The sequence below is a fragment of the Danaus plexippus genome, chromosome Z (assembly GCF_018135715.1).
Source record: "Danaus plexippus chromosome Z, MEX_DaPlex, whole genome shotgun sequence".
Taxonomy (NCBI): domain Eukaryota; kingdom Metazoa; phylum Arthropoda; class Insecta; order Lepidoptera; family Nymphalidae; genus Danaus; species Danaus plexippus.
The window spans coordinates 10,597,443-10,612,652 of record NC_083559.1 but is presented as its reverse complement, the minus strand read 5'-3'; the positions used below and the strand labels follow the sequence as shown (position 1 = coordinate 10,612,652).

At 27.7% G+C, this 15,210-nt stretch overlaps 1 protein-coding gene across 4 annotated transcripts in view; it reads left to right on the top strand.

Annotated features, from left to right (window-relative positions):
• LOC116777802 (calcium/calmodulin-dependent protein kinase kinase 1) overlaps window positions 1–15,210 on the top strand; it is a 102,849-nt gene that overhangs the window by 75,530 nt on the left and 12,109 nt on the right. For 2 of the 4 annotated variants that reach the window (XM_061526261.1, XM_061526262.1), the window contains 2 exons: window positions 13,617–13,694; window positions 15,017–15,197. In XM_061526261.1, the coding sequence (XP_061382245.1) occupies window positions 13,617–13,694; window positions 15,017–15,197 (259 nt within the window). Of the gene's footprint in view, window positions 1–13,616; window positions 13,695–15,013; window positions 15,198–15,210 lie in introns of all 4 variants that reach the window. The other 2 variants (XM_032671523.2, XM_032671524.2) reach the window with 1 other exon arrangement.

Sequence of the window (15,210 nt, the reverse complement as noted above, 5' to 3'; positions counted from 1 at the left end):
AGAAACACGAGAGTAACAGTTTTGTTAAGCAACCTTCGTAGTGAATCAATTGATTTTGTAACTCGCCAACTTTGGTACAGATACTCACTCAACTGGATAATTCTTTGATAGAAAGCTTAATTGATCTGAATTTTAAGAAACTTATTTTGTAAGTTTAATGGATTTTTTTTAAAGAAAGTAGTCAAAATTGGAATGCATGTATATAAAAATTAACTATCTGTTTTCTTACAAACAAAAAATTTTCGTTTTAAAAATATATTATGGTATGAGTACTACTATGAGTATCTATTTTTTATTATTATATATCATATAAGGGGTTACCTTGTTGTAAATTATTTTCCTATATACATATGTACACTTTATCATTACGTAAACTATAAAAATACATGTAAACACAACTGGATCACGAAGCAATCTACATCTACTGAAAAAATCGATCCTTCATAATGTTCTTAATTATGAAAAAACCCGTTTTTGAAATCAGTATGTGGACCAAAAAATACACATACACTTTTTCAAGTCCATTGTAAGTTTGTTAATTTCAAGTTCAAGGCTATTTTCATATTCACAACAAAGCAAGTTAAAAGCTAGTAATGAAAACGAATGGCTATGCACAATCTCATTTCTGAACCAAATTATACATCGCTTATTCATTGTTCTATCTATTATCTTGTTTTATTTTATGCACTTATGAATTGTTTAATAGATTGAATCAATAAAATTAAGCGTCTTCCCTTTATGAAGTTGCAGCACCTATAGTTCAGTAAAGTTCACTATTATTCTATCAACATAGGACGTATAAGAGGTTTATAAGATATTAAAAATAAGACTTTCATCTAATACTAATAATACTTCAATAACCTATATGATATTCAATGAATAATATTTCGAAATCAGTTCGAAGAAAACGAGATATGATTTTTCAAGATGTGAGCATACTCAAAATACAATATTGTATGATAAGTCGTAGACTAAATGCTATATAAATTCTTATTGTATTACTGTTTTTACATAGTTAAGAAATCATGTAACGAAAATTATATCGAAAAATATAAATTGATTTTAAATGAAACTTTCATTTTAAATGGAAAATAATTTTCAAGCTATTGTTAAATAATTAAATCTACATATCGCCTTAACTTGCGACCTTGAACGAATAAACTTAGTTTTTCTTGACCAGTTTTATTCAATTCTTAACTTTTTTTACTCGTATTAAAACTTGCTTTGGTGAAACATTTTATTCATGACTTTAATTAATGAGCACCCTTCTCCAGTCAAGCTAAAAAAATATTCGGCGTATTTAATTATGGGTACATGGTTAAATCTGCAATAGTCCGGGGGATAAATTCAAAAACAGGGTCTTCGACAAACTCGCTGAGGATATTAAAAAATATCACTGTATTAACAAGTTATACACCAGATTATTCTCATTTTCTGACACTATTGTAACGCCTTCCTCTTGCAATTACTAGTATTGTGCGTGCTATAATTTTTTTTCCGAAATCATGTAACTTAGGATCTTACCAAACATGTTATAAAAAAAATCTAGACAACAAAGTGCGAGCTTACGCGTTTTCAATTGACATCATACAAAAGCCTTAGTAAGCTTTCAAGCTATAGCATATCCCCGAACAGGTGGTCTAGCTTTCTGACTTTCTGAGTGTCTGACTGTGATTGTGAAGACTGTGTCAATGTTAGTCATCGCATAGGTTCCTCGGAGGTCTGTTCACTACTTAACTCTATTTTTGTTGAACATTTAAGTTTTGCTGTCGCCAGGTATTTTTTGTTACGCGGATATGATCACAGCTGTGGTACTCCCCAACTAATACTAATACCTAGCTCTCGTGCCATCGAAATTCAAATAAATTTGGAAAGAGACTAATGTTAGTTCGTGCTAATTTTGTTTGTGTGAATTTGATCAATCAGAAAATGGGCCTCTGCCAATATTGACAAATTTAACACTACCAAAACACAATTGTCTATTTTCAGCTTGATTACATTTACTAGGAAATTAAATCAGCCAAGTTTTAGAAAACTTCTTTCACCCTGATCCCAACTTCTAAAAATGTATAGTCTGTCAGTTATAGGTTATCCTCGGCAAGAAAACTGGGTACCTTTGCAAAATACGTGCAGATTTTTACTCCGCGGCTCCTTTTTTGATTCTAGAAACCACTTGTCCATTATGGCTAAATTCCCGTTTTTAGGTGACAAGATCGACTTGCTTTTTCATGTGCAAAGCAACAAATTGGACAATTTCCATCAAGCAATTAAAGAAACAATGTAAGCACAATATTAAATATAATTTTTTTTTTTCCTTAATCTTAATTTACAAATCATATTTCTCAGTCATCAAATAATTTTCCGCGATCTCAACCCAGGTAAGATTAGTGAGTTTTAAAAACTCCATTACTATTTTACTCAGGAAAAAATTCTCGTAGTTTTAAAGTATCTAAGTACATTTGTAAATAGCAAAATTAAATAAAGAAACAATAGTTATTTTCCTTTGTTTTTCTTTACTATCCATCGAAAGCCAGACAGCTCTAAAACAACAAACATGTCCAGACTAAACATTTAAATTGGAATAATTTATTTTTAAAACCTGGCTCACTTATCTTTTTCTGTCTGTGAAGAAAATTTTATAATTCATAATAATTTTTAACTTTAAACATTCAAAATTTTCTAAGCCGCAATTATAGAAAATCTTATCAGAAATGTTTTGAATACATTGGAAGTTTTATATAGCCGCCTACAAATATATTGTAATTGAAAGTTCACTCAAACTCATGTTCCGGAATCAGCCAATACGGAAAACGGTATGTGTTTTAGAAAGTTTAAAGGTTATTTGTCTCCTCGCCATATTAACTCCTCCAATATATTGTTTGGCACCTCACAGATGTTATCATGACATACATTAAAACGGTTTTACAAAGGTTTTAAGGCCTTTTGGTTCCTACTAAAATTATAAACGCTATTTTACGTCCGGTTTTTACCAAATTACCAGTTTCCATTACACAATTTCCAACATCCCTTGAACATACACGTTTTTGCTTTGATCATACAGGTTTTGACTTTAAAATTCAAGCAAAGGAACTCTCCCCTTTATAAACTTAGGACGTTTATCATTAGTGAATCATTTTATAACAAGCCCGTTAGCCTATCTATTCATTACATCATGCCAAATAAGACCTAAATGGAATATGTGTAAAATTTTATCCATGAGTAACCATTATAAACGATGGAAGATTATTACGCATTGACCAATATTTGAAGTTCCCCGTTACGGCAGTACTTTAATAATTCACAGCCATTAATCTATAAAATCTTTTAATGTTTAAGTCGTGTTTGTAAATTCCTTATCTTGTAAAAACAATCCTGAAACTAGAACATTGAAATTATATCCTGGATTCTACATTTTATTCCTTTTCCTTCTTCCGAGCCATATAAAAACTTGTCAAAAGCAAAAAAAAACATGTAACTAATAACACTTCAGTAACCGATACAATATTATTTTTATTACTGAGAAAATATTAAAACTAGTACGGCTATTTGTAATAATTAAAATCAATTTCAATGTACGTCCTTCAGTTTAAACAATTATGTTTCCAATGAAAATATGTTTCATCTCTAAATTACTGAAATGCGAGGTATTTTATCAATTCAAGAAATAAATTTAATTTAAAGAGTATATTGTATATACTAAAAGCCCAATTTTGTACAAGCATTTTCATTTAGCCGATGAATAGACAATACAAAATTTGTTTTATATTAAATAATAATCATACTAATATTACTATTCAAAACGTATTCATCATGTAGCTAATGCGTTTCAAAATTTATTACAAACAGTTTTATAAGACTTATTTTCACAATGCACAATTGTAGTACTCTACATCTATGTCGTATTTTAGAATAATTCCAATTTCCACTATTTCAAAGATAATTTGCTAAGTTAGATACGATCTCATCTTAAGAAGCGAATCCAACTAACGTCTACTCCCCACGGCCGTTACGTATGTCGCTTATTACAAACAAAATTTAATTTATTTGGGTTAGGTATTCACAGGTGTTATTGAAAAAACGAAATATAAAACTCAAAGACAGAAATGGTATACAAAATGTATCATATGAGTCTACATTTGGGCAGAATAAGAGCAAAACAGATTAGGTTTTTTTATTTTAAATAATAAACGTATTATTTCAATTATTATTTCCACTCTCTATTTTTTTTTTTATAAAATGCATTATTTTAGGCATTTATGTAGCATCATTTAATATTACGCCTGTGCAAGTATTTTTGTTCACAAAACAAAAATCTGTCAACTTTTTTAAAAATGTTAATTTTATTTGGTCGAAGGCAAAAGGTATTTCTTTTGCGAGAATTTATCTCAAAAGGATTTAATATCCTCAAAATTAGAAACTAAATCTAATATTCCTTGTTCTAAACAAAAATTGCAAAATTTTCACAGATCGAGTATTTCAACAATGAAAATATCCAAAAATGTTTTATAATTAATATATTTACATAACACTGACAAACACAAAGCAAACGGGACTGGACCTCATTCTTTAGCTTATTATATTTATTATTCAGTATATTTATTCGAAAATTGTCTGATATATAATATTTAGATATGTATAATAATAAATAAATAAATAATCCGTATCTTAACATACCAATTATTCATAGCTTGCAAGTAAGGTCAAACAAGTTTCAAGGTGAGAATTTGGTAATAAATTTTTCGATTATTTAAATTTCTTATAAGTTATTCCGTTGATATAATATCATTACATTGTTGGTGACACGTGTAATGTGATATTCCGTTTACAACCAAATAATTTTGATACTCGGAATACTAATATTAGTTTGTCATAACAATTTAATATAATTGTAGATACATATATCGATATCGATCATATAGGTGATATTTTCTAGACAACAAAGTAACCTTTAATTAATCACTTTCATGTTTTCTTGTCTAAAATATACCTTCATCATTAAACTATAAGTAAATTTAAAAAGTTTTCAATGACTAACATAATTAAATTTTACTCGTGCAAGAAATATATAACACATGATAAAACCAATATAGTTTTCTTCCTTACTGTTTTGTTAGTCTTGTAATATTCACAGTACCTAATTTTAACTAATCGTATCTGTGGAGACCAACTTTGTTAGTCTCTGGTGACGTCCTAACAGTATACTTGGCAGTATTAACATTATATTAGTAACTTAATAATAGTATTTTGTATAAATTATTCATGATGAGAATATATTTTCAGTTATATTAAAAGGCTCTTTCGCGGTAACTAAATTTACAACGTAAGTTGAACGTCAAAGATTGCCGGACGAAGACATTAAAAATTTAAATGACAAAAGGAAGATAAAAAGTTAAACAATTTCTTCAGAATAGTTTTGAATCCAAAAAAAAAGTTCATTAATTAAGGCATTCGAGATAGAATTATTATCAACGGTATAAAGTTATAGTTATTACATCTACATTAAAACTTCAAATACTGAAAAAGGCTAAAAATTTGAAACTAGTTTTATGGTTCTTAAAATTATTATAACTCCTCGTCATAAAAACTTAATCCATATATTTTCGCTTAGTCGCATGTTATATAATCGAATAGTTAAAAATATAATAATATAAGTACACTTAAAGAAAACAGGATTAATCTTAATGTGGTTTTTAAAATCTTATCTTTAATATAAATAACACACATTTGTTTATTTCAATCATTGTATGATTTTCTTTATGCTGGCGATTATAAGACAACCTGTACGACAATTTCCACCCACTGAATAGTGACGAATAATGTAGAAGTACTTATATAGTTAAGCTTAGTATGAAGAAAAGGAATATTATATTAAACAATTATGCACAAAATTTCGCTTTCCTGCGATGTGTCCCACGCCTTCTCCTTCATGCTCCTCGTGGGCGTATTATTTTCGAATTGTATTTTACGATACAAATTTAAATAAGCTATTTTTGATTAGTTTCTTAAAACTTACACTTACACTCTACAATATCAAAATCTTTAAAAACAGAAAGTAATTATGTATATTAATTAATTATTATTTGTAATAATACAAAAAACACAATCATTTGGAAAATAAATAAATAAAAACACTTATTTATTTTTTCATTATGTCTAGTTTTTATTAATATATATATACACATAACACTATAAACTTAGCTACTAGGCAGAATCCACATTAAATAGTTGGAATAGCTGGAACTCTAGTGTATTATTTTATTTCTTGGTACGGCATTAATATCAATTACCTCTACGTACAACTGTTATGAAATCCTGTAAGCGTAATAATTAATTTGAAACACGATTAAAAACTAACGTTATAATGAAAACCCGCAAAAACTCATACTTTATCAATCAAATTTCGTGCAATCACTAGAAATGAAATTCAATTAGGTACTGTCAATTTGAAAGCTGAAATCAAGTATTTTTTGAGGTTTCACAATTTTCATACTATGAATAGAGATGACCACGTACGCAGACCATGCCTTTTAATTAAAACACTTTTATGCTATTATTATATTATTTGTAGCGTTTTATTAAAATTTCTCAATTAATTTTTCAATGAAAGTTATTTTAAAATAAAATATATTTCTTAACCAGGCAAACATTTTATTTACAAGTTTTTAAAGCTATGTTTTTATTAAGAGAGTTTTACTTCTTACAAACGACAGTTTTAGTTAAATTTTTACCGCTTCCAAGTCTAGTTTTAACATTTCCTTTAATAATAATTTTTCCATTAATAATATTTTAATTATAGAATTTTATTTCTGTTTTATATAAGAAAACATATTTTCTATTATAAAATAATATCGCACCAAATAGAATTTTAACATTGACTCTTAACGTATCTTCTGTAGAGGAATCTGATAGTGTGTAAAATAATGAGTATATTTAGTTATTATAAAACAAATCGCTGCATTACTTTTGATGGAAACCAAACAGGTAAACCGTTTGTACGTATGCCATGTAAAATTTTTCCAAATTTAAGTATACGTATATAAAATCCATTATAATTTTTCTCCTCTGCATTAAGGTTACCTTGAGAGATCGCTATTAGCGATAAGGCCGCCTTTTGCACTTAATGCAAGTGCCTTTTTCTGTGTGCAACTATATTCGTCTTTATTGTTTCAGCTGAGATGTACATTTTATTACATTTAAGAGGTGTAAATAAAAAAATTGTCTTATTTTTATAAATTTAAAAATTTATAAAAACTTAAACATAATATATTCTCAAACCACAATTTAAGTACTCCTACATAACAAGAGACCCATTGTGGTTATTCTCGACTCTATTTTTAAAAATTATATCTTTAAAATTAAAAAAAAAACATTTAAAATTGGTGGTGAAATTTTCAAATTATCCTGTTAAATTGAAAAACATAAATTATTATTTAAAAGGTAATAATTAATATAATCATATATAATTTTCTCAATAAAAAAATAAAATATTATCAATCAATCATCATTAATACATATTATAAAACAAAGTACCTCGCCGCGTCTGTCTGTCTATTCGCGATAAACGGAAAAACTATTACACCAATTATCAAACAGTTATCACCACTCGATAGTGTGATTCTCGAGAAAGGTTTTAGTATTTAGCATAATTTGTTAAGTTGTTGTATTTACTTGTGTGTAAATTAAAGATATTTGTTGAAGATGTCGGGAAAACATAAGCCGTCTGAGAGCTTTTAACGAAAACGCTGCTTTTAACGAAAAGTCTTTTAGATATAACGAAATAGTATATGGTGCAATCGTGTATCTTATATAGGTCTACAGCAAAGTTCGCGGTGGCATATGTCTATACCTTAAGGATAACACACTATATCCATTTTACAACTTTTAAAAATTTGCATTCCTAAAGCGTTTATTGGAAAGCCATTTACATAAATACGGTATTAAGTCTTATCAAAACAAATTACTTCGTTTTTAAGCCTACATCAGTATCTGTAAATTACTTTTTAAATCATTTAAATCGGGCGTACCATTTGTAAGTTATCATAATATAAGTTTAATAATTCTCAAAATTAAATAGGCTATTTTATATTTTTTGTAAAGAGCCCGTGCGAAGCAGGGGCTGGCACCTACTATACTTATAAAATATATTCAACTTTGTATTATTATTAGAAAAAATATAGTGGTATATCAACAATTTTATTAAAATGTTTCATAATATGAAAAACTATGTTGAGTATGAAGGTGTTTCTATGTATGTTAAAATAATTAGGACCAATGCTTCAGTTTATATTACTGTTACCCCATGCCTTATTAAGTGAATGTAATTAATATTTCATTAAGATTCACATTAGTATAATATTGCAGCTTTTAGATTAACGTAGCATTTAATAATATAATTAAATTTTTTTCATAATAGTGAATAGAAGATTTGAAATCATCATTATATTTCGTATGTATGATACTACTAAAATCGGAACTGAATAAACTATTTCAAAATTAAGTTTTAATTTATATTTTATTTAAAACTAGCTGTCCCTCCGACTTCGTTATAAAATGATGTTTTTTAATAAAAACCCGTATAAGTTCCATTAAAATCGTCCATCAGTTTCAGAAATTAACTGGAGCAAACAAATGGACAGAGAAAATTTCACAAAATCCTATATGTCTATCAAATCAACCGCTCCGAAATCCAATCAATCGTTTCACACTTTCCTAAACCTATTGTATGTAATTTTAACATCATGATCTGTAACTACTAGTGCTTTGTATGTTCTTTGTACAATAAATTTGTCCAAAGAGCAGATGAGCCTGGTAAAAATTATTTAAATGTTAAGGATCTGATAAAAATAAGTTATAATCCCTATTAAACATTGCGTTAATCCAAAAAAACTCTACTAAGATGTTAATTAAACTTATTTTTATTTTTAATGATGGAAATTCAAAGACAGCGACTTTTTTAATACCTTGAATGTGGATGCAGTTGTGAGTAAATGAAAATGCCAGTTCCTTGTATGTAGCAACTATTATATATTCATTAATAAATAATATCAGCTTGATATAATATAAATGACTTCATTGTATTATATCAATACAGATTTTGTTTCAGAATCAAAAAATTTATTGGAAACATATAAAATTTGTTGTATTATATGATTTTAACACAATATTCTTTCATATTGAAGCACATTTCACTCTCCGTCATTTCAGACATTGATAATTTCCTTTTTATATTTCTGACTGTTTACATTCATAGCATATTAATCTCGGCGAATGTGTTATAAGTCACACGGTTTATTTATATTTTTTCTCCTTTATATTAATACCATACTTACATAGATACGTTTATGTTTCGATAATTACTATACTTTGACTACAAAATAAAGGTTACAATGGTGGTGAACGGAATGTGTAGCCAATGCTTGTTTTTGAAGAATGTGATTATTTCAATATATATCCATTTATATAGACCTGTGTACATATAGGTTTTTATTAATGTGTTTTTTGGTAGGTTTTACATCGTCCATTAAAATTACCTATTCCATTTACAGGTATAGTACTAAAATTCGGATGTGAATAAATAATTTTTCACTTATAGTAAAGAAAATGTTACACTAATCCAACTAAATCTCGTTACACGAGGATGAAAGCAGGCAGTGTAGCATACGGAAAAGTAATTTCCCTCACGTGGCCAATAAATTAATATTTACTTAGCTCGTGAATCTAGATTTAATTAATGAAATTACAGCCTGTTAATCTTGATATTACTTTTAAATTTGTTGTGTTGAAAAAATGTGTTAAATGAATGAACGTATCAAATCTTTTTTATTCCCCCATATACCTATTTACGTACCCCATAGATATGTCAATATTCATGATGGACATACGAAAAATAGAATGCAAAAATTGTCAAAATATTACTGTATTTGATTTTCCTTTTTCGCAGAACAATTCAGGAATAATAGTGTAATGTCGAACGTCGATTTTTACATTTTGACGGCGTGGAATCTATTATCCTCTTTTGGCATGTTTTTAAAACATATATCAGAATTTTTGTTTTTCTGTTAGATGATATTTATATACACGTGTTACGATATTTGTATGTATAGCAAAAAACATACCATAAAGTTACTTGAAGTAATGACAGATATTTTTTTTATAATGTAATTTTATTAAATAGACAATATATTTTCTCAAAAATTAATCTTACCACTCTTTGTACACAACGTAAAGTTTTTTAGTTCCATTTTATTAACAGATAGTTTTATTCTTTCTACAGTTAACAATAAAAGATTGTTTCCTCTTTAAGTATTTGTTACTTAATATTTCCAACCAAGCTTAAAATGTATAAGGGGGTACTTTCTACTATGTCCAAGATTTACGTTTCAGATAACAAAACGTTAAATAGCTTTAGAGCCAGACTTTGGTTAATGTGAGTCATGTAGAGTTCACCGCCTGTAAACGACATCTAAGTATCAACATCAAATTGTAACAAAACACGAAAACAAATTTGATGAACTTTTGAACTAAAGGATTTTCATGCAAAAAATAACTAGGAATTTTTAGAAGCACACAAAAAACAAATTGAGAACGTTGAATAATAACAACTTTTAAAATAAATATTACTAGACAATATTCAAAAATAAAATCAGGTACTACAGACCTATAATAACAGCCAAATAATAATAAAAAAAACATAATGATTTTATTTTACAAAAACATTTTAGTCTAAAATTATATCTAAAGACAACAACACCTCTCAAACTTTTATCATTCGTTTTTGTTTCGTGTTTAAAACGTAATTAGCAGTTTAAAAAAGAATAATTAAAAAAAAACAATACACACCCACATATCCACTCAAATCTTTCAGAACATTACCTAATTAATTAAATAATGGCGGCTCCGTAGTCTCAAAATACAAAGGAGCGCATAAGAGGGTGCTTTGAACACGCTTACATGCTTAGATACATTAGCGTATCAGTTTTTGTTGCCCTTACAAGATATAGCTTTTTTACTGTTACTTGTACTGTTATTTTTATTCTATTGTTAAATATTTTTATGTCACAAAACTAATACCATTCATCTGTATACAACATTATCAAATTAAAATATTGAAAACAGATGATTAAACATCTTAATTACACAAAATAATCAGAAAAAAAAACAAGAAAATAAGGTTTTTAAAAATAAATTATTTTCAAATATTCATCCCTTTTATAGCTTTATTTAGAAACAACAATTTCCGCTATAACTTAATTAGTGTTTAGAATGCATTGTTTACAGTTACTTAATTAACTACGAGAATAAACAACATCAAGTCTTCAATGAATGATCTGATAATGGGCTGGTTGAAAATGTCGGGCAGCTGTTATGAAAGGAAATAAGTAAAATATATGTATGAGAGAATAGTCGAAGCACGTAGTGAATAGATACGGAAACCGTAATAATATAACACAAAGTATATCGGAATGAAATACATTTTGAAGAATGTTATACAAACGAATGACGAATCCACGTGGAAGATATTACAGTTTATATAGATATGTCACTTATATGATACGAACAGTAGAAATAAAAGCGTCACTTAACAAAGACGTATTATAGACGACATATACTGAATAAACAGAAATACGATCCAAGTGTGAGTTCATTTTTAAAGCTTTTGATAGAATCACAAATAATATACAAATTCATCCATACATATATATAGTTAGTAACGAAAATCAGTTTCCGGTTGAGAAAATAGAAGTTATATAACGTGAGTGATATGGTTATGTAAATGAAAAGGCTGAATTAAATATATTTCCATCCGACAAGAACTTTAAACAGAAGATTTTTTTTTTAAACCGATTTTACTGTTATAAAATCCTTTCGACATTTTCACAATATTTCCCCATTGTTATAGCATTTCACAATTACGATTTTAACAAAAATATTTCATATTTGTATCCTTGTATTTCATTTATACAGGAGGATAAAGCGTTTAAATAAACAAAAATATCTGTGTAAAATAAAATTTAAACATGCTTAAGCACGAGGTTTCATATATTAGTGCCATTGAAATAGGACCAACAGATTAAACAAATTAATCGTAAAATTTCAATAAATTTCAACATCAAACTCCATATTAAAGTAAAAATTCCGATGTAAGATAATATTAAAACAGTGATTTTCCTTCATTATAAAAAATATATTCTATACATTTTCTTTCATTCCTAAGTAGACGTCTTATAAATAGTGATAAGTTACCACAAAGTTTTACTTCTCTAAGTTTGGTGTAGTGGTTTTTTTGAAATGAAAACAATTGTTTTACAAAAGAAAGCTATTATTTATGATAAAAAAACAAAGTTGAAGTGTGTAACAAAAGTTATATAAAGGTTATATCTATTTCAAGCCACGTTTATTTTTATACGGTTACAACAGTTAGACACAAAGAAAAAACGATAAGCGCTCAAAATCATCATAAAATAATACAAAAAAAATATAAAAATAGCATATTATATGTTACTTTATTATGATCATTAAGTATTAGATATGAAAGACAAAATTTTTCTTAATTCTATTTATGTATGACAATTACCTTAATATCTCTTCTGAAAGTCAGATTAACGTCCTGGTATTGAATAAATTGCTGTGTTCAGGGAACATTTTATTTTTTACTTGAAATTCTAAGTTTTTCTTTAATGCTCATTATGTATTAGGTTAAAAATATAAAATAGAATTTTGCTTTTCACCTCGGGTCTAATTAAAATAATATTAGAAATGATTAATTTGTATAAATTTAAGGAGCTTATTGAAGGAAAAAAAGATATGAATACTTAGAAGTTATAACTGTAAGCTTTTAAAACGTGACTGAAATATATTTTCGTTTACGACGAAATACTCGAGTTTGAAATTGTTTGTTACTTTTTAGTCCGTTTTATGGGTTTAGGTCCGAGATTTAAATTTGTAATATACATATTTTAAGTCTTTTGACTTTGTTGATAATGAAACTCATTTCCTAATGTGACCGTTATTACCTAATACTGTTTTATTGTATAAAAAACACTGTATTTTATAAAACACAAACACTAAATTGTAACAACTAACCATTTTTTTTTAATTTTATATAAATATTGTTGATATAAAACCGCGTTGCCTTATCATAAATATATTTTACTGGATCAATACATTTTAAAGTTGAAACAAATAAATATGCCAAAACTAGGAATTTACTACAAGTTTTAAAATCCAATGTCTGTTAGTGTCGGGTTTCTAGAAAGTAACTCGAGTCCCTCCTGAGACGAATAGGATATATTTATAGTATTTGAACTAACTATAACCTATTAAATAATGCATGAGAATCAATTTTAAGAAATCGTAGAAAGCTTCTATGTGGTTCACAATCAAGTACTTTGAGTGTATACATTAAAAGAAATTATAACATGAAAAAAAATATTACTAAACAATCCCTAATGAAAATTTGAAGTCAATACTAACATATACAATTCAAATGAGATAATTGTCGTCTACCCCCATGACTGAAAGTTTTTTAAACATTACTTGTGAGTATAATCATTAATTTTCTTTAACTTGAGGTAATGAATAGGTTAAAATTTAAGTTATCTATTTCTTTGTTGCAGACATTCCGCTGTCGACGTAGTGGGAGAAGCGAATAAGGGTCGTGACGTCACAAAATGGCAGCAAACTGACGACGACAGGTGACATAATGAGTTGTCTTACATTTTCGCGTTTATAGCTAATTAGATTTTGTGTGCAAAGGATAATTATTTTACAAATTCAATTTTGTTTTTTAATGCAACACCAATAAGTCAGTTAAAGTATGGGCATAAAAATAATATTTGAATACAATGTTCTAGTTATAGTGTTGTTGGATATTGGTGGTTATTTAGTGGATAGTGTTTCGATGACAAAAAACGTACCTATTTAAAAAAAATCATATAAATTTGATATATACATAGAAGTCAAAACGACAGAGAGTCACGAAAAACGTAAAAAAATTCAAATAATTAAATTTCGGTACTCTGTTTTTGGTTAGATTTTCTAGATTCGAAGTTCACGTTTGAAAAGTCAAAAGTTATTAGTTGTAAACGAGAAAAATAAACAAACATTTATTGCAAAACAATTTTTAAAAATACTATCTAGATTTTTAACTTTCACTTTAATGATCTTTAGTTAAAGCTTGTTAACCTATCTCGTCGAGGAATTAACAAGGATGCGTCTCGATTTGTCTAGCCACATTGTGGTTCTCTTGCCACAATGTAGCTCTCGAGTTTACATATCAATTAAGTTCTCGCAATTCCTTCGTGGTTAAGCGTGGGTGTTACTCGAGTCGTTAAATTGCTTGTCTTATTTCCGATAATTTACTCGTACGAAATTTTAAAGAATCTACTATCAAAGATATAAATATATTGCCTGAATTATATTACCATTTGAAATTAATCTTAAGAAGTGATTATTAGAAATTGTCGAGATAGACAGAGAAATAGAATAAAATAGAAATAAAAATTAAACGTGTGAATTATATAAACCAACCATTTAAATGTTATAACTGAATAAAATTATTTATTATATTCGTATTTGAACACTCGTATTTTAAACGTCCATAAAATATAATTCGAATTTAGTAAATGAAAGGAATTTTTTAAAAATATTTTCCTTTGAATAAGCTTTAAATTTTCTAAACTTTCTTCAACATCTTTTTTTCGATAGACAAACGTGGATTTCAAGAATCGTAAATATTTGTATAGTATTTTACAAAAAAATAAAACTGTTATCTTCGTATATATAAAATAATTAATACAATGTATTTTTCAAACTATCATACGTTTGTATAGTGTCCTTTAATGCCATTCAATTTATAATTACCTACAATCACAAGAAATCAATCAAGGAACACAATTACATACAATCGTAGGGAACTCATCTAAAACTACTGGATTAAATTAATATTTTGTTTATATGAAGTTACTAATCAAATACCATAAAATAATTTTTTTGTTAACATGTAAATTATCAGCAGACCACAAGTCTATACGGACCGGTCCTCATTGCTGCGTTCCCACGCTGCCAAGTCCACTGAATGCACACAGGGTTCTCCCCGGACAAGGAGGGTCCCACGCGAGTCCAGAAGGGTGTCTCTTGCCCATGTATCCGGTTACGTGCAGCTCAATCAGTACAGACTTCTGGAGCCTATAGGACAGGTAATAACTAACT